This window comes from Panulirus ornatus, chromosome 20, assembly GCF_036320965.1.
Source record: "Panulirus ornatus isolate Po-2019 chromosome 20, ASM3632096v1, whole genome shotgun sequence".
Lineage (NCBI taxonomy): Eukaryota > Metazoa > Arthropoda > Malacostraca > Decapoda > Palinuridae > Panulirus > Panulirus ornatus.
This window is the reverse complement of record NC_092243.1, coordinates 65,806,970-65,828,859: the sequence shown is the minus strand read 5'-3', so window position 1 is coordinate 65,828,859 and position 21,890 is coordinate 65,806,970. Positions and strand designations below refer to the sequence as shown.

General features: G+C 45.0%; 1 protein-coding gene across 1 annotated transcript in view; it reads left to right on the top strand.

Annotated features, from left to right (window-relative positions):
• The first annotated feature begins 5,508 nt into the window (after positions 1-5,508).
• The window catches only part of fusl (transmembrane protein fuseless), a 127,226-nt gene continuing 110,844 nt past the window's right edge, over positions 5,509-21,890 (top strand). The window contains exon 1 of the mRNA XM_071675082.1: positions 5,509-7,043. Coding sequence (XP_071531183.1) covers positions 6,513-7,043 — 531 coding nt within the window. The 5' untranslated portion in view covers positions 5,509-6,512. The remainder of the gene's footprint in view (positions 7,044-21,890) is intronic.

Below are 21,890 nucleotides of genomic sequence, written 5' to 3'. Positions count from 1 at the left end.
TATATGTATATATATATATATATATATATATATATATATATATATATATATATATATATATATATACACTATCCCTGGGGATAGGGGAGAAAGAATACTTCCCACGTATTTCCTGCGTGTCGTTGAAGGCGACTAAAAGGGAAGGGAGCGGGGGGCTGGAAATCCTCCCCTCTCTTTTCTAATTTTCCAAAAGAAGGAACAGAGAAGGGGGCCAAGTGAGGATATTCCCTCAAAGGCTCAGTTCTCTCTTCTTAACGCTACCTCACTAACGCGGGAAATGGCAAGTAGTATGAATATAAATATATATATATATAACTTCACCGTATGGCCAAACTTTTCTGCTTTTACCTAACGACTTAACTAGCTATACCAGCACCCAAAAACCTTCCCAGTGGAATCTGGAACATTGTAGTTACCACAACTTCAGCAGTGGGAAGGGATACTTGAAAAGTACCGCGAACTTTGTCTTCTGCTCTCCCAGACCCCCTCTGCTCTCCTAGACCCCCCTCTGTTCTCCCAGACTCCCCTCTGCTGTCCCAGACCCCCCTCAGCTCTCCAAGACCCCCCCCTCTGCTCTCCCAGACCCCCCCTCTGCTCTCCCAGACCCCCCCCTCTGCTCTCCCAGACCCCCACCTCTGCTCTCCCAGACCCCTCTCTGCTCTCCCAGACCTCCCTCTGTTCTCCCAGACCCCCTCTATTCTCCCAGACCCCCCTCTGCACTCCCAGACCCCCCCTCTGCTCTCCCAGACTCACTCTGTTCTCCCAGACCCCCTCTGCTCTCCCAGACCCCCCTCAGCTCTCCAAGACCCCCCCTCTGCTCTCCCAGACCCCCCTCTGCTCTCCCAGACCCCACCCTCTGCTCTCCCAGACCTCCCTCTGTTCTCCCAGACCCCCCTCTGCTCTCCCAGACACCCCTCTGTTCTCCCAGACCCCCCTCTGCTCTCCCAGACCCCAATCTGCTCTCCCAGACCCCCTCTGCTCTCCCAGACCCCCCTCTGCTCTCCCAGACCCCACCCTCTGCACTCCCAGACCTCCCTCTGTTCTCCCAGACCATCCTCTGCTCTCCCAGACCCCACTCTGCTCTCCCAGACTCACTCTGTTCACCCAGACCTCCCTCTGCTCTCCCAGACCCCCGTCTGCTCTCCCAGACCCCCCCTCTGCTCTCCCAGACCTCCCTCTGTTCTCCCACTTACTTCTTTGACCTTCTCCTGCCGAAGACCACACGAACAAGAGTCGATCGACAGCTTGAACCTGACCCCTCTGGTGCGAGGGTGTGGAGCGGCCACCACCCGCCGCCACTTCCCTCCCTCCCTCCGACTGGCTCTGCCGCTCCTCTGGCCCAGAAGGTGTGGGCAGACTGTTGAAAACTGCTCCCGCGGGAAATACTAGCTAGACACTAGGAACCTCCCTGTCATAGCAGGGGGGGAAACCACGATAGAAAAAAAAAAGAACACAACACCAGGCTACGTGAGGAGAACTTCCTTCACTGCACAACTTCCTTTATTCATTTTCTCCCCCTTCCTCTTCATCATATCAACAGACAAAAAAGAAGGTTGACGGGACGTGCCACATTGAAGATTCGACTCCCTTCAGAAAAACAAAAAAATATCAACACATCTCAGTACCTGTATCATCTCAGGCTGACTGTGGACGTAGGACAGCAAGATCCTACCCGACTCTTCACCAATTCGTTTGCGAGACCTTGGCACCCTACCCGGTCGGCCACACGATCAAGCATACAAAACAGACTAAGTTTGGCGGTGGTGGTTCCCTACCCAAACACACACACACACACACACACACACACACACACACACACACACACACACAGGCACACACACACACACACACACACACCAGGAATACCTTAGCAGGTGTGCATGACGAGACAGACGACATCCACCAATCCACATGAGGCGTAAATACACGAGCCGGAGACGAGATCTCGTCGCATTACCTCCAGATAGTATATTGTAGACAGAGGTCGAGATGAGAGTGATGATGGTGAGTGATGATGGGGAGTGATGATGGGGAGTGATGATGACGAGTGATGATGGTGAGTGATGATGGTGAGTGATGATGGTGAGTGATGATGGAGAGTGATGATGGTGAGTGATGATGAGGAGTGATGATGACGAGTGATGATGGTGAGTGATGATGACAAGCGATGATGGTGAGTGATGATGACGAGTGATGATGGGGAGTGATGATGACGAGTGATGATGACGCGTGATGATGGTGAGTGATGATAGTGAGTGATGATGACGAGTGATGATGGTGAGTGATGATGACGAGTGATGATGACGAGTGATGATGGTGAGTGATGATAGTGAGTGTCTGGAGTACAAGTGAAGCTAATGTCGGTGGTGAATGCCGTACGTAATCCCAGTGTGATGATGACATCGTAAACTTACGAACTAAGTATATATATATATATATATATATATATATATATATATATATATATATATATATATATATATATATCATACAAACCTCCAACAGCCAGGATCGAACCTGGGACCCCTCGTGCAAGAGGCAGGAGTGCTAACCGCTAGGCTATGGGATTGTATAATAGGAAACAACTATTCGAAATACTAAGTATTCGAATACCCTTCGTCTCACAATGGTGAGCAACGGGGTCTATCGGTTGTTTCCGAACATTGTGAGACGAAGGGTATTCGAATACTTAGTATTTCGAATAGTTGTTTCCTATTATACAGTCCCATAGCCTAGCGGTTAGCATGGCTGCCTCTTGCATAAGGGGTCCCAAGTCCCAGGTTCGATCCTGGCTGTTGGAGGTTTGTATGTTCTATGAAGGTGCGCGTTCATATGCACTTTATTCGTGTATATATATATATATATATATATATATATATATATATATATATATATATAACCTTCCTGCAGGCTCAGGTAACTCCTCCAACCTCCCTGCAGGCTCTGGTAACTCCCTCTACCCTCCCTGCAGGCTCTGGTAACCCTCCCTCCCGACCTTCCTGCAGGCTCAAGTAACTCCTCCCTCACCCTTCCTGCGAGCTCAGGTAACCGTGAGGTAACTCCCGTCTGGCTGGAGAGGAAGCGGTGATAATCTCTTTTGATTATTGGGTAGGAGGTCGGTGGAGGCAGGGAAGGTGGTGGAATGGCCTGGTTTATTGTTCTTCTTGAAGAGATGCAACGGGAGGTCAGCCTCGTCTGAGTCCTTGGCTGGGGCCCTTGTCTGAGTCTGTGGCTGGGGCCCTTGTGTGAGTCTGTGGATGGGGCCCTTGTGTGAGTCTGTGGCTGGGGCCCTTGTTTGAGTCCGTGGCTGGGGCCCTTGTGTGAGTCTGTGGCTGGGGCCCTTGTGTGAGTCTGTGGCTGGGGCCCTTGTATGAGTCTGTGGCTGGGGCCCTTGTTTGAGCCCTTGGCTGGGGCCCTTTTCTGAGTCTGTGGCTGGGGCCCTTGTGTGAGTCTGTGGCTGGGGCCCTTGTTTGAGCCCTTGGCTGGGGCCCTTTTCTGGAGCCCTTGGCTGGGGCCCTTGTCTGGAGCCCTTGTCTCTCCAGCCCTTAATGTCTGGTCGGGGGTCTGTGGGAGGGTGTTCTCTGTGCCATGACGGTCAGGAGAAAGTTACAGCAAGACAGAGGGAAAACCAGAAGTGGCCTGAAGTGAAGTTCCATTTTCCATTTATTCAGTTCCCCGTTGTCTATCATGTCGGTAAGGTTTGCATTTTGCCCAAATTCTAATTTCCCATCTTCATTAATTCACTTGAGAATAGTTACTCCTTTCAATAAAATCAGATTTAAAAGAAAACTAGATATAGAAAATAAAAAAAGATGTTCGTTTTGGAAGGAGAACTGCTGATGGCTGAAATAAATTGCAAAAAAAACTATAAGACTCCAGCAGAGATTTGGATGTTTACAAATGCGATACAGAACTGGTGGCAAGATCCGAGTGAGCAACTTCAGATGTGGATGACGAGTTTGGATGACGAGTGTGAGAGGAGGAAGTTCAGAGAAAATGTGAAGAACAGCAAAGATTACAAGGTGAGGGACGGGACGGTTAGGGTGAGCGTTTGAATGAACAAAATTTGGAAGAAGTGAAGTGTTTTGAATCCCTGGGGGTGGACATGGCAGTGACTGGAACCATGGAAGCGGAGGTGCGTCATAGGATAATCGGTCTTCCCGTTTTCTTAAAGATGATATTAGCAACGCGGCGTTTTCTTCCGTCTGAATACCCACATATTTTTTTTTCTTCAGATGCATATGTTTTGCGTCCCTCTTCAAATCATCAATGGTCAAGGCCCGTGATTCCTGCTGCTGTTGCTGCTCAAATGGCTTTTTACTTTTTTGATTACGTGTGACACGGTCATCCAAAACATGACCATTATTTTCCCTGCAGGTTTGTGTGTGTGTGTGTGTGTGTGTGTGTGTGTGTGTGTGTGATTACGTTCTATGTATGACGGGGACAGAGTTTTACGCCCGCGTTTGCCCCGTTTCTAAACCTTATACAAATGTATCCTGTCTTTACCTCGATGCGTATACACACACACACACACACACCAGCCGAAGACAGGTACCTGTTGCTCTACCAGCCCCGAGAGGAGGATGAACACATGGGCTGGGTGTGGGACAATTACCGAGCCCAGGATTCAAGCTCAACGCGGGCCCGACCCACGGCGGCGTGGAAGGGGACCTGTGCTTATTTATGGTCAGCAACGCCAACGCCACGGAGGCCCGTGAGTCTTTCCACCTTCCAGCGGAAGTTCCCGTTTTCCGGACCTCTCTCTCAGGCCGGGTCGTTGACGGGGTGAACGAGCGAGCGAGCGAGCGAACCTTTGCTAACCAGTGGATTAGACGCAGGACGACCCTTAGAGCCTTCGTCAGTAGAGACTTGACCCCTGGACACGAGGGCAGTGACCGTACACAGCGTGGTGAGTGAGGTCGCTGACGAGGAAGACAATCTCAGGTGAGGGTAAGAGGAGGAGAGGAGGAGGAGAAAAAGGGCGCTAGGGAGCTCCATGCCCTTGCGGGAGCTCCTCCTGCCGCCGTGGCTTGCAGGCGCTCGGCCGGAAGAGCTCGTCATTGTCGTGTGGTGGTCGCTACCGTGTCGGAGGTGGCGGGCGACGAGGGGCGAGCCACGGGCGGGAGCTGGGCCGTGACGTCTGCCTGTCTTTCCAGGTTTGGGGTGTGCGGTCGGGGAGGCAAAGGAAGCGGGAATCAGTGCCCGGCTGAAGGTTATTATCTCATCAACGGGCGGGAGGAGGAGGAGGAGTGAGGGAAGAGGGAGGAGGAGGAGGAGGAGGAGGAGGAGAGAGATTGAGGTAGGGGGGATATACACATTAGAGTGCCGCTTCTATACCAGGGAGAGAGAGAGAGAGAGAGAGAGAGAGAGAGAGAGAGAGAGAGAGGTGGGGGGGAGAGGGAGGGCAGCAGTAGCGGGAGTGAACCCGCCACCACCAGCCATAGGCCCTCCTCCTCCCTCCTCCCTCCTCGTCCTCCACCATCCCCTGCCTCTATACCCCGACCGCCATCAGTAACTAACCCGCAGCGAGCCAACCACCACCACCACCACCACCATCCCTACCACCACCACCACCACCACACTCACCACCTCCGTCACGAACGAGGAAGCATTCGCACGTTCTAGGCGACGGGCCTCAGTGTTGCGCTCACCACGCCAGCCAACCTCACACAGTGCACGTAGATTAGTCATGTCACTACCGGTGTTGTAGATCGTAAACACAACAACAAAAAAGAGAGGAAGAAATACCTGTGATAAAAGGATCTCCACTGTACGTGTATGAACCTAACCCGGCGACTTAATGGTGCGCAGAAAAATATGTCGAAATTACTTACTGATTCGTACAGGAGTGTCACCTGGTGAGGCCCGTAGATGAGCAGGTCTGCCCAGTGGTTGTACAGTGACAACAATAACAACAGGAGGAGTGTGTGAGTGTGTGTGTGAGTGTGTGTGAGAGTGTGTGTGAGTGTATGTGTGCGTGTGTGTGTGTGCGAGCGTGTGTGTGTGTGTGCGTGTGACATAAAGAGTTGTGCATTTCGTGGTTTGTACACAAGAGGCAGAGCGAGGCCGCCCCAGTGTTGTGGGACAGTGTGGAGGCTGCCGGAGAGTGGCGCCCCCCCGTTCCCACCAGGCGAATGAGGACATCCTATGGCAGGAGTCTACAGCCCGCCCCCACCAGCAGCAGCCCGCCCCAGCCGCCACCTCCACATAAGTATACAGGTTCCGCTAGGCTGAGGTGAGGAAGGAAGTGCCCCAAGTCTCAAGCCCCGGGTAGGGGAAAATTCGATCGACAAGTTCACATAATAGTGAAAGGAAGGAAGAGGAAGAAGAGGACGAGGAAGAAACAAAATAAATGGGATCACTCACAGCTGTGGTGGTGATCGTGGAAGGTTAAGAGGCGAAGTGATATCGTAAACACGGAGGGAGGGTGAGAGCTGTGAGTGACAAGTGTGTGAGTGGACCTTTTTTTTTTTTTTAGGGGGGTGGGTGTTCATTCACCAAACCTCTGAGGCATGGATGGGTGTAGTGGCACCGGCGAAAGAGGGGCTCGCGGGAGGGCGTGCACAGGCCTGCTGGCGATGATCGACTCCCTCCTGTCCATCTTCGTCTTCGCGCCCTTGGTGGTTGGGTACTGGCGCGGCTGCTGGCAGATCATGGACACGTTCCTACTACCGGGCAACAAGCAGCTGTCGGTGGTCACCTCGTCAGCCATCGGGATCGTCTCGGGGCTCCTGTTCTGCCTCCTGCAGGGTCCCATGAACACCGTCTTCGACCACTCCCGACGCCCAGTGTTGCACTTGCTTGCGTCGCGGCTGTACACTTCAGTGTACTGCGTGTGTTGCGTCAACCACTGGCGGGGAGTGTGGGCTGCCTGGGACCTCTACACAGGCATCTCCTGGCAGTCCGGGGCCACTTCCACGGGCATCGGCCTCCTGACGCTGGCCATCACCCGAGGCCTCAAGAACATCTTGGCTCCTCCCTTCCTCGTCGTCACAGACTATCCTACAGGATACTTCGATGTGCCCACTCTCTTCAGCGCCAAGGTAGGTCTTCTTCCCGCCCACTTCTTCATCAAGATGTAGTTATCGTTCCAGCACTGGAACATCCACTGGAACGCTCTGGCTTAACGTTCTTCGTTCTGGACTTAGGTAGTGCTCTGCTGAAAGACCACAGTCTCATTCTGGAAACATACCCCCTTCACGATCTGGACACGCCCCCGCTCTGGAAACATGCACCCTTCACGATCTGGAAACATAATCCTTATACGATCTGGAAACGTTTATGTTCTGGAAACATAATCCTTGTACGATCTGGAAACGTTTATGTTCTGGAAACATAACCCTTGTACGATCTGGAAACGTTTACGTTCTGGAAACATAACCCTTGTACGATCTGGAAACGTTTACGTTCTGGAAACATAACCCTTGTACGATCTGGAAACGTTTATGTTCTGGAAACATAACCCTTGTACGATCTGGAAACGTTTACGTTCTGAAAACATAACCCTTGTACGATCTGGAAACGTTTATGTTCTGGAAACATAATCCTTGTACGATCTGGAAACGTCCCCATTATGGAAACACATCACATTCCCGATTTGGATTCATTCTGGAAACACTTCCTCCTTCACGATCTGGAGACTCGTTGTACAGGTCACTCGACGCAAAGGCTGCTCCGTCTCCTCCTCCATGTCTCTGACCCGCTCCAGCCAGCGTTCGTGTTGTGACTTCCGTTTCCGCATTCCTTGTTCCGCGTTCCTTCCCCAACTTCTTTTTTTTGGGGGGGTTGTTTCCTACCTCTTTCCGTTCCTCGTTCCCACACAAGCTCAATCGTTTCAGTTCGCGAGTGCGTGCCTTGCTCTAAATCATTACCTTCACTTGGTTTATTCCTACGCAAAGTACACGGTGGCTCTAATGTGGCACAGAGAATGTACACTCATTGACATGAAAGATGATCATCATCCCAGATAATCCTCCAGACGATTATTCATAATTACTCGTCTGATTATCAGGATAGTTATTCTAGTTATAATCAACTTCCGTAACGCTGCTGGGTAAGTCTGACTGAGTGATTAATGGTAATTTTTATTGGTATAATTCACTGATGATCATTTGAATGATTAATGACATCACTCGGTGATAATCAACTAAATGATTACTGACATCATTAATGGTAATTTTTATTGGTATGATTCACTGATGATCATTTGAATGATTAATGACGTCACTCAGTGATAATCAACTAAATGATTAATGACATCATTAATGGTAATTTTTATTGGTATGATTCACTGATGATCATTTGAATGATTAATGACATCACTCGGTGATTAATCAACTAAATGATTACTGACATCACTAATGGTAATTTTTATTGGTATGATTCACTGATGATCATTTCAATGATTAATGACATCACTCGGTGATTAATCAACTAAGTGATTACTGGTATCTTTGATGATCATGTGAGTGATTCTTGACATCATTAACAATGATTAACTGAATTGCTTATTGGCATCATTCATCGATGATCAAGTGAAAGATTACTGACATTATTCATTGATAATCAATCAAGAAATTATTGATATAACTGAAGATACACTGAGCGATTTTTGACATCATAAATGATGATCAACTGACGTCATTCATTAATCAACTGAGTGATCAATGCCATCATTAACTGACTGACTGTGTGATCACTTATATCATTAATGATCATAAACTGAGTGATTACTGTCATTACACTCACGATAATCAAAAAAGGAAGAGTTAATAGGGTCATTCATATGATTAATTGGTTACTCAATATTACGTCATTCGTTGATCACCTAACGCAATTATTCACACTATTCGTTGACTCACTTCAGACAACAATCTGCCTCACCCGTTGATCACTCATACGATCGTTGATCATTTCGTGTCATTGGTCGGTGATGACCTACGTCATTCGATGATTATTTCCTGGCTCGGGAGTAATTTACGAAATTCGTTGCTTATCTAATTGGCGATCAGCAAACATTCGTAGATCAACTGAAAGATTACGCTGTGTGAACAGCTGATAAATCGTGTGATAATCGTGCCACAAGATTAATGGACAGACTGATCAATCTTAACCTCATTCACTGACCAACTAGTTGATTATTACTGTCAGTGGCTCTATGATCAACCGAATGAATATTTGCGTGTGATTTTTAGTGTCACGTCATTTTGCTAATCCAGTATATGCGATTATTATGATCATTTTGCTAATCCAGTATATACGATTATTATGATCATTTGTGCTCTTCACAAGTGTCGTCATCAAACTTGTGAAGACATTAATCTCCAGGTCACACGTCTGGCAACAAGGTCTTTTGATCAGTGAGTTGATCGATCACTGGCATGGCTTAATTAAGGCTGGTGGCGCTCAGTTCATCAAACTAACCCCCACACACACAAGAGTGATCAACCGATGACCATAGTCTCAATGTTAATCTTTTCATTCATCTTCATCGTGTATGATAATCTCCACATGATTAATTCTGTCGTAGGATCTCGTCCCGCTCGACGTATGATCACCGCGTCTCTTGTTCGCTTCGCGTGAAGAGGTATTTTTGTCCACTGTCACATGACGCGCGTCCTGATGGCGTGTGCTCAGGTATCGCCCATTTCTGCCGTAATTCACCATCACATACGTCAACCACCATTACTCTCATGTACTATGGTTCACCATCACACACACAAACACACACACACACAGACACACACATAATCCTTCCTCTTATCTAATGTGATACACCATCACACACTCACAGAGTCCTCACTACCACCACAGACATAATCACTATCATCTATATATATATGATTCACCATCATTCACCATCACATACATCTTCACTATCACTGCCATGTCCTATGATACACCATTACGCACAAACTTCCAACCACTCCCATCTACCTTGATTCACACGATACCACTCACAATCCTCACTATCACTCACAATCCTCACTATCACTCACAATCCTCACTATTTGTACAATGATTCACCATCGCACACAACCCCTCAACGTACCTTATATTTGGGAAGGGTCAGGAGGAAGCGGAGGAGGAGGAGGAGAAGGAAGGCGAATATGAGGACCCCACAGTTATGATAATAATGATACTATTGTACAATCTTCGTCTCGGAACGTATAACCCCAATATGATACCAGAATTAACAAGGATATGAATATAGCTTACGGTAAATACTTGTGGAAAAACCACGAATGTATAAGAGAAGCTGTTCTCTTGATACAGCGGCACTGTATCTACAGTTGTGTACAATGTACCTACATCAGTGTACAATGTATCTACAGTAGTGTACATTGTAGCTACAGTAGTGTAAAATGAACCTACATTAGTGTACACTGTAGCTACAGTAGTATACACTGTAGCTACAATAGTGTGCACTGTATCTACAATAGTTTACACTGTATCTACAGTAGTGTACACTGTAGCTACAACAATGTAAACTGTATTGACACTAGTGTACATTGTAGCTACAACAGTGTACACTGTATCTACACTAGTGTACACTGTAGCTACAATAGTGTACACCGTATCTACAGTAGTGTACACTGTAGCTACAGTAGTGTACACTGTAGTTACAGTAGTGTACACTGTAGCTACAATAGTGTACACTATATCTACAGTAGTGTACACTGCAGTTACAGTAGGGTACACTGTATCTACAGTAGCGTACACTACCTACAGTGGTGTACACTATCTACAGTGGTGTACACTGTACCTACAGTACTATACACTGTATCTATAGTACTGTATCTACAATACTGTGCACCGTATCTATAGTAATGTACACTACATCAATAACACTGTATCTACATTACTGTACACTACATCTGACGTATTGTGCACTGTATCTACAGTACTATACACTGTATCTACAGTACTATACACTGTATCTACAGCACTGTACACTGTATCCATAATACTGTCTTTCCAGCACTGTACACTGTATTCACAGCAGTGTACTACAGTGTCGTCTCTACAAAATAACCTCACTCTAAAAATACAAAGTTCTGTCAACGGGAAACCACAATAAACCGGGTTGAATTCCCGTTCGAGTTAAACCTCATTTCCCCCAATTTCATCGGAAAACGACGCCAATTTCACCCATTTCTACTAAAAAAAAAAAAGGGTGAGGGAGGTTATCATCCAAGGGGGGGTCAGTCTTCAAATGGTAGCCAACCGCGCGCGACCTGGTGGCTCAACTTATCCGATGGTGAGAGAGAGAGAGAGAGAGAGAGAGAGAGAGAGAGAGAGAGAGAGAGAGAGGGGGGGAAGAGAGAGAGAGAGAGAGAGAGAGAGAGAGAGAGAGAGAGAGAGAGAGAGAGAGAGAGAGAGAGAGAGAGAGAGAGAGAGAGAGAGAATAAAGACAGAAAAGAAAGAATAGAGAGAGAGAGAGAGAGAGAGAGAGAGAGAGAGAGAGAGAGAGAGAGAGAGAGAGAGAGAGAGAGAGAGAGAGAGAGAGAGGTTTTTCTTGTTTACACCACCATCTCACTGAGCGGTCGTACGATAATCCACTTCACCAGTGTAATGACACTGAACCTTTTCTCTTATCTAATCATCATCAGTGGCGCCAGGGGTCTTCTCTGAGTGGAGCTGTGGCCAGACGTAGGATTAAAAACTGTCGGGTAAATGCGTCAATAACGATAAAGATAACGTGCATGGATAAAAAAAAAAGAAAAAAAAAACGCATTCGTGGCTCTAGAGAGTGACAGTGACCACGAGGGAAAATGAAGCACAAGTGAGTTCCCAAGTGCACTTTCGTGTTATAATCACATCGTCAGGGGAGATACAAGAAATTTTCCCCTGACGATGTGATTAATACAAGAAAGTGCACTTGGGGCTCATCGTGTTTCGTTTTCCCTCGTGGTTATCAGCAAATATATATGGATGAAGGCAGCAAGTATGAATATGTACATGTGCATATATATCTTTATGTCTGTGTATGTATATGTATGTGTACGTTGAACTGCATAGGTATGTATATGTGCGTGTGTGGGCATTTATGTATATACATGTGTATGTGGGTGGGATGGGCCATTTTTTCATCTGTTCCCTTGCGCTACCTCGTTGACGCGGGAGACAGCAACCAAGTATGATAAACAATAATATATATATATATATATATATATATATATATATATATATATATATATATATATATATATATATAAATATATATATATATATATATATATATATATATATATATATATATATATATATATATTAATTTTTTATTTTATTATACTTTGTCGCTGTCTCCCGCGTTTGCGAGGTAGCGCAAGGAAACAGACGAAAGAAATGGCCCAACCCCCCCCATACACATGTATATACATACGTCCACACACGCAAATATACATACCTACACAGCTTTCCATGGCTTACCCCAGACGCTTCACATGCCTTGATTCAATCCACTGACAGCACGTCAACCCCGGTATACCACATCGCTCCAATTCACTCTATTCCTTGCCCTCCTTTCACCCTCCTGCATGTTCAGGCCCCGATCACACAAAATCTTTTTCACTCCATCTTTCCACCTCCAATTTGGTCTCCCTCTTCTCCTTGTTCCCTCCACCTCCGACACATATATCCTCTTGGTCAATCTTTCCTTACTCATCCTCTCCATGTGCCCAAACCACTTCAAAACACCCTCTTCTGCTCTCTCAACCACGCTCTTTTTATTTCCACACATCTCTCTTACCCTTACGTTACTCACTCGATCAAACCACCTCACACCACACATTGTCCTCAAACATCTCATTTCCAGCACATCCATCCTCCTGCGCACAACTCTATCCATAGCCCACGCCTCGCAACCATACAACATTGTTGGAACCACTATTCCTTCAAACATACCCATTTTTGCTTTCGGAGATAATGTTCTCGACTTCCACACATTCTTCAAGGCCCCCAGAATTTTCGCCCCCTCCCCCACCCTATGATCCACTTCCGCTTCCATGGTTCCATCCGCTGCCAGATCCACTCCCAGATATCTAAAACACTTCACTTCCTCCAGTTTTTCTCCATTCAAACTCACCTCCCAATTGACTTGACCCTCAACCCTACTGTACCTAATAACCTTGCTCTTATTCACATTTACTCTTAACTTTCTTCTTCCACACACTTTACCAAACTCAGTCACCAGCTTCTGCAGTTTCTCACATGAATCAGCCACCAGCGCTGTATCATCAGCGAACAACAACTGACTCACTTCCCAAGCTCTCTCATCCCCAACAGACTTCATACTTGCCCCTCTTTCCAAAACTCTTGCATTTACCTCCCTAACAACCCCATCCATAAACAAATTAAACAACCATGGAGACATCACACACCCCTGCCGCAAACCTACATATATATATATATATATATATATATATATATATATATATATATATTCTTATGAGTCCACGGGGAAAATGAAACACGACAAGTTCCCAAGTGCACTTTCGTGTAATAATCACATCATCAGGGGAGACACAAGAGAGAAATATAAGTCAGTTGATATACATCGAAGAGAAGAAGCTAGGACGCCATTTGGTAAACATGCGATATATATATATATATATATATATATATATATATATATATATATATATATATATATATATATATATATATATATATATGTCAATAGCATCTCAAATGAAGTCCTCAACAACACTGGAAGGAGTCATTCGTCAGCGAGTATCAAAAAATCATCATATATCTTCTAAACATTACGGTTTTTACATGCAGTAAGCTGATACCATGATATCAACAACATGTAGAAAGAAACATTGATGTTGATATCCTAAGCCATCATCAACGAAGAGATGAATGTCGTAAATGACGTAATCAGACGACCCGTTGTTGTTAAATGCATATTCACAGGTATCAGGCATCATTTCATTCAGTTTATAATTTTCCCCAGGAACCAATTTCCGCGAATGAGTCTGGAAGTTATCCAGGTCCTCCTTTCTTTCTAAAGGCTCCAGCAGCCTTAGGATGCTCTACTCCCAGTAGCAGGGAAATGTAGACTCCTTTGGAGTAAGTTCTTTGATGAGACTCCCACCCATTCACAGAGCCTCGACAAAGGTGATTCTAAATTTTTTTGTTATATATATATATATATATATATATATATATATATATATATATATATATATATATATATATATATATATATATCATCCCTGGGGATAGGGGAAAAAAGAATACTTCCCACGTATTCCCTACGTGTCGTAGAAGGCGACTAAAAGGGGAGGGAGCGGGAGGCTGGAAATCCTCCCCTCTCGTTTTTTTTTTTTTCCCCCAAAAGAAGGAACAGAGAAGGGGGCCAGGTGAGGATATTCCCTCAAAGGCCCAATCCTCTGTTCTTAACGCTACCTCGCTAACGCGGGAAATGGCGAATAGTTTGAAAGAAAGAATATATATATATTGGGGAAGAGCAGTGTGGTTTCAGAAGTGGTAGAGGATGTGTGGATCAGGTGTTTGCTTTGAAGAATGTATGTGAGAAATACTTAGAAAAGCAAATGGATTTGTATGTAGCATTTATGGATCTGGAGAAGGCATATGATAGAGTTGATAGAGATGCTCTGTGGAAGGTATTAAGAATATATGGTGTGGGAGGCAAGTTGTTAGAAGCAGTGAAAAGTTTTTATCGAGGATGTAAGGCATGTGTACGTGTAGGAAGAGAGGAAAGTGACTGGTTCTCAGTGAATGTAGGTTTTCGGCAGGGGTGTGTGATGTCTCCATGGTTGTTTAATTTGTTTATGGATGGGGTTGTTAGGGAGGTGAATGCAAGAGTTTTGGAAAGAGGGGCAAGTATGAAGTCTGTTGGGGATGAGAGAGCTTGGGAAGTGAGTCAGTTGTTGTTCGCTGATGATACAGCGCTGGTGGCTGATTCATGTGAGAAACTGCAGAAGCTGGTGACTGAGTTTGGTAAAGTGTGTGGAAGAAGAAAGTTAAGAGTAAATGTGAATAAGAGCAAGGTTATTAGGTACAGTAGGGTTGAGGGTCAAGTCAATTGGGAGGTGAGTTTGAATGGAGAAAAACTGGAGGAAGTGAAGTGTTTTAGATATCTGGGAGTGGATCTGGCAGCGGATGGAACCATGGAAGCGGAAGTGGATCATAGGGTGGGGGAGGGGGCGAAAATTCTGGGAGCCTTGAAGAATGTGTGGAAGTCGAGAACATTATCTCGGAAAGCAAAAATGGGTATGTTTGAAGGAATAGTGGTTCCAACAATGTTGTATGGTTGCGAGGCGTGGGCTATGGATAGAGTTGTGCGCAGGAGGATGGATGTGCTGGAAATGAGATGTTTGAGGACAATGTGTGGTGTGAGGTGGTTTGATCGAGTAAGTAACGTAAGGGTAAGAGAGATGTGTGGAAATAAAAAGAGCGTGGTTGAGAGAGCAGAAGAGGGTGTTTTGAAGTGGTTTGGGCACATGGAGAGAATGAGTGAGGAAAGATTGACCAAGAGGATATATGTGTCGGAGGTGGAGGGAACGAGGAGAAGAGGGAGACCAAATTGGAGGTGGAAAGATGGAGTGAAAAAGATTTTGTGTGATCGGGGCCTGAACATGCAGGAGGGTGAAAGGAGGGCAAGGAATAGAGTAAATTGGAGCGATGTGGTATACCGGGGTTGACGTGCTGTCAGTGGATTGAATCAAGGCATGTGAAGCGTCTGGGGTAAACCATGGAAAGCTGTGTAGGTATGTATATTTGCGTGTGTGGACGTATGTATATACATGTGTATGGGGGTGGGTTGGGCCATTTCTTTCGTCTGTTTCCTTGCGCTACCTCGCAAACGCGGGAGACAGCGGCAAAAAAAAAAAAAAAAAAAAAAAAAATAAAAATAATTTATCCCTGGGGATAGGGGAGAAAGAATACTTCCCACGTATTCCCTGTGTGTCGTAGAAGGCGACTAAAAGGGGAGGGAGCGTGGGGCTGGAAATCCTCCCCTCTCGTTCTTTTTTTTTTTTTCCCCAAAAGAAGGAACAGAGAAGGGGGCCAGGTGAGGATATTCCCTCAAAGGCCCAATCCTCTGTTCTTAACCCTACCTCGCTAACGCGGGAAATGGCGAATAGTTTGAAAGAAAGAATATATATATATATATATATATATATATATATATATATATATATATATATATATATATATATATATATATATATATATATTAGCAGAGACGGGTCGGACGAATGAACCCCCTAATCAGAGACTTCAGAATGTACAGTCGTCCTCTGTCCTTAAATATATCAGAACGTACAGTCATACGTGGCCTCTGTCCTTAAATATATCAGAACGTACGACAGTCGTCCGTGGCCTCTGTCCATAAATATATCAGAACGTACAATCATACGTGGCCTCTGTCCTTAAATATATCAGAACGTACGACAGTCGTCCGTGGCCTCTATCCTTTAATATATCAGAACGTACAGTCATCCGTGGCCTCTGTCCTTAAATATATCAGAACGTACACTCATACGTGGCCTCTGTCCTTAAATATATCAGAACGTACGACAGTCGTCCGTGGCTTCTATCCTTAAATCACACCGGTTCATTATAAGAACAACATCTCAGGCCATATATCGACCTGGCGTACCTATAATAGGGGGGGAAAAAAAAAGAGCATCAACACTAACCTCTCAGAGATGACAACAGATAAGCGTTAGCAATCCGACCCCTTTGCAAGAGGCGGGAATGCTAACGGCTAGGTATTCGAGTACATGGTATTCGAATAGTTATTTCCTATTAGCCAGGCCCATAGCCTAGCGGTTAGCATTCCCGCCTCTTGCACAGGGGTCCCGGGTTCGATCCTGGCTGTTGGAGGTTTGTATGATATATATGTGTGTGTATATATATATATATATATATAAAAGTAAAACCTTTTAATCAATTCAAACGTAAAAAAAAGAAAAAATAGAAAATAAGACTGAACGAAGTCTACTTTTCTGTGTAATTTGCACACACACACACACAATGGATTGCCCACACTAACAGTATAATTTCTATATATATATATATATATATATATATATATATATATATATATATATATATATATATATATATATATATATAGCTATATAGCTTCGGCCAACACCCGTCGCTCATCCTCGCGCGTCTCTGAGTCGTCTCGGTTTAAGCACTCGGGGTTACAGTGAATAATCCAATGTATACGTTCTAATACAAGATTGCAATAAAACTACATAATACATAGTTCATCCTAACCACTAAGTCTTCCAGGATGGATTTCGGAATAGTCCTGTCACTAGAATCTAGTTCGACACTAACACTAGTCCTTATCTTGTCCACATGAAATACATGAAATACCTCTCTAACATGACTGAGTTGTTGTTCTTAATGTTTAAGTTCATCAATGTTCTTTCGTGATTCACATACCCCTACGAGATCCCCTAAGGTCCGTGGATCTTCTATATAACTTCTGAGAAGTGAATAGGGTCAAACGTCTCCACTGGCACTGGTCGACATGCCGATGAATTGAACTTCATTAAAGAACTCACTTTTGGCGCGAGGTTTCCAGCTTGGACTGTCGCAGGAGACTGGGAGCGAGATCCCCTGCCTCTGAACCATTCCTGTGTTAACCTAACCACTCATACACACATGTGGGGAACTACCAACACTCTATCTCCAAGATACATAGATATATCAAACATACAAAACTTCCACTAAAGGTTGGGCCAATGGCCCTAGAAACAAAAATCACTCCTGTTTACTGTAGTGTCATTTACTAAAAGAATTCAGCTGGTGTATTACAAGCAGCAGCTGCTGCTGCTTCTACGTGAAGGCTTGATATGATATAGTTCATATATCTGTTTGTTTTCTAGATAAGTGGAATGTGAATTAATATGGCCATAGGAATTACGGTATCTTCCAGTGAGTGGCTAGGTACAAGAGGCTTCTAATGCAATGTGAGTTGGGTTACTTAGATCCACGAGGCAAGTGGGAACAGTGCAGGAGTACCTCTGTCGTCCTTAGCTAAAACTTTAAATGAGTTTCAAACTCATTAAAATAGTCATCTTAGCAAGTTGCTTGATCAGTGCAGTGAGTCAAGTGAAGTCGTGAGACTAAGCAAACTTATGAATTCGATCAAAACGGCGCGGAGGGGGATTAAGTGATCGAGTCGTCTGTTCATACCCTCGGCTAACTCTACTCAATTTACCTAACTGAACACCGTGCTAATAACTCAACCAGCTTTGAGCATCTAGGGTTTTTCCTGGATCTTCCTGACTGTGGTTCGCCTTACGTATGTTGCAAGACCTACAGAGCACTACCTCAAGGCCATGCCTCCAAGATTGTAACAACCCTCTCATGCGCCTGCGCCTCTCGGTTATGTTATCGTCTGGAAAATGTAAACAAAACTGGCTAAGATCTACACTGGTAACCACGGCTCTCTATCACTTCAAATGTTCCTTTTGTCCGAAAAACGAAAGAGTAACATTATACGTCGAGTACAGATGTTCTATCATCTATGTGTTGTCTGATAGTGAGAGATTTCATAGAATGTCCTGAAGGATGAATCCTTCAGACTGAAGCCTAGCCCTCACTACACCCTGATTCAAACAGGGTTCAACCAAAGCCCCATATCTGTGGGACGCCTTAATGGTTAATACACTACAGTCACCAACACTGGTAGCACTAAGATAATAGGGGGAAAGCTATGTTGAATGTGTAGGGGACGTGACTGTCAGTTATACATGTGGATTAAGATGTGAATCACGAAGATGTTTTTAGGGTATCTAAGACGCCAAGTTGTGGTTGCAGGGGGGTCTGCATAGCAGCATCAAGGTCCTCATTATAATCAAGTGATTAAGTAACTGTCAATGTGCTCTTCTCCAACGCCATAAGTTTCTAAAGGTCTTAAGCTTGTATTTATGTGTTCTTACGTGTCTCAGTATCCTATATGGTCCGGTGAACTGTGGTGTTAACTTATAATCTACTTCTGTAAGCACTCATTAAGTTCATGGCCATTACTAATATGCCTCCTCTAACTGGTCTACTCTTATGTGAACTGTGGCACTGTCTTGTTGCTTCACTTGTGTTCTGTCTCACGTGTTGATGTGCACGATGGGTACACGAGAACATATATCCAATATCATTAACAGATTCATCATACACTGTCAGCTGTTAAGACATCCACAGGTCATATGGATATCTCTCGTCTTATCCAACCAGAACATCAAATGGGATATCACATATGGTGGGATGATGCAAAGCATTAACAGAACTTTCGACATCCAGGATATATTCATCTCAATAATTATTCTGAAAATCAGAAGTTATTCCCAGTGTCTCTAACACCTGGTGATTCAACCTCTCTCCTTACCCATTGGACACTGGGTGATAGGCGGCATATACAAGTCTTCCTTTATCTTATCTTTTTTCACAAAACTTCCATGACTTCATTGTTAAATTCTCCTCCATCATATATGATTCAGAACTCTTGGTGCGCTGTGGCGATCTGAGATGACTTCCTCAAATTGCCTTAACGACAGCTTTAATAGTGTTGTCCGACAGGGGAACTACTTCACAACATCACATCACGGCAAGCAAGTGTCTGAGTCTGAGGCAATGCTGACAGTCTGTCTGCACCAACTTTCTCCCTCACAGCCTTGACCTAAACGTATATGAAAACTGAATTTGGCGCGAATGGGGGTCATGTTTATACTGACTGAGTGTGGTATATATATATATATATACTGTACCATTTGCTTTGCTATCTATGGCCAAAAAGTACTTTGAACAGAGTCTGCTTAATTGCATGTATCATTGCCCAGATGAACTGCATACGGGGTACCTCATGCATCAGGTCTAACAAACTGGGGGTAATGAGCAAGTTGGCATAACGAAATGTACATCTCTAACAAGCAGGTGCTCCTAGTTTCACATCCCTGTGCATATACGTCATCGTGTAAGAGAAATTCCTAAATTGGAACACAAGGGCTGAGCTGTCAAGTTTGGGATTTCCTTAGCAAATACTTTGAGCTGTCAAGTTTGGGATTTCCTTAGCAAATACTTTATCACCTATGACCACAGTTGGGTTCTTCTTTTGCTCCTCCTTTAGTGTATCTGTATCGAGGGCAAGATACTCAAGCCACTGGGGCAACACTCCACGACGACACATCTGCCACAGTGTTCTGTTTCCCCAGCGACGTAACTTTAGCTGGATTGAAATCCTGTGTAGTCTATGATCATCTGGAATGCCTTCATGTGCCTCTTCGAATTCGACAAAAACAACTACGGGTTGGTGGTCAGTCGACATCATATGCAACATGGGAAACGGTAAATAAGGTCACGGGTTCGAATCCTTGCTGCTGGAGGTCATTATGTGTTCTATGAAAGTGCGCGTTCACATGCACTATATTTGTGTTCATATACCTTCGCGTTTGTACAGTAAGTTCTGTAAAATGCTAACTACTGGGATGTAAGCCTGATGGGACTTGACCGGTCTAGACACCGTTGCTCATAGATGAGACGAAGGGTATTCGATTACTAGTAATCGAATAGTCATTTCCCTATGAGGGGCGATCATAGCCGGGCGGTTAGCGTTTCTATCTACCACGCAAAAGGTCCCGGGTTCGAATCCTTGCTCCTGGAGGGCATTATGTGGACGAAAAGGAATACATTCCCGCCGTGGAATCCTTCGCTCCAATGGAGTCCATCAGCTCCCTCTGCACACAGTACAAAGAATCTATCCTTCGCCATAGATAACTTCCTATGCCGTGGCTATGGCATCGCACACTCCATCACCTTCACCAACTAAGCCAGCGAGAAGCGCATACCACAAGGACATAGAGGTATGCAGCTAAAACATCTCCGCTCCACAAACCGCTCCTACAGGCCTCATACAGCAAAGACACAAACACAGATGCAAGGGCTCACACCAGCACTGGGGATCACAGCACAAGACCAAAATCTATAATCATCATCGTCACTATACTGACTACTGAGACGCAAACAACCATGGGGTACACCTTCCTTGACGATGTGACCCACAAATCCCACAGCAAAACCAACTATGACGAATGATAACGAAAATCCACTTACTCCCACGTCAGTTCATCCTTAGTTCACCTACTCCCACACCAGCTCATCCTCACTCCACCTACTTCCCCACCAGCTCATCCTCAATCCACCTACTCCCACACCAGTTCATCTTCAATCCACCTACTTCCCCACCAGCTCATCCTCAATCCACCTACTCCCCCACCAGCTCATCTTCAATCCACCTACTCCCACACCAGCTCATCCTCAATCCACCTACTCCCACATCAGTTCATCCTCAATCCACCTACTCCCACACCAGCTTATCACTGTCTTCTAACCTAAACCAATAACATCCCTTTTCCCATCGAACACACATATGACCCATTCATGAAACACTCCCCTAAGCTGGAAATATACATAAAACCTGCACAAAATAAACCTCCCACCACACCCTGAAACAAATACTGAACGACCCTTTTCTTCCTTCCGTCCCTCGCAATGCAATTCAAACCTTAAATACCTCCCGTGCAACACAGATCCTAGCAATATCAAAAAATTATACAAAAAAAAAATGTCTTCGAACAGTTTACAAATCAAGGGCTAATAGAAGCATTCCCTCACTCCCGTTTCCACACGTTTCAGTTGGGAGTTTCTTTCTAAGAGTATCCACTTCCTTGCTTCGCTCGCCCGTAAGACTCACAGATTTTGTAGTTTCCCGCTACTTTCTCGATACCCTTCGTGTGTACGGCTGTAATGATTGCACAGTTCTAATCCTCCTAAGGTAAGAATCGCTGTTCTTCATGAAGTATCGAATGCGACAGTTTGTGGTCTGATCAGTACCGCCATATCGT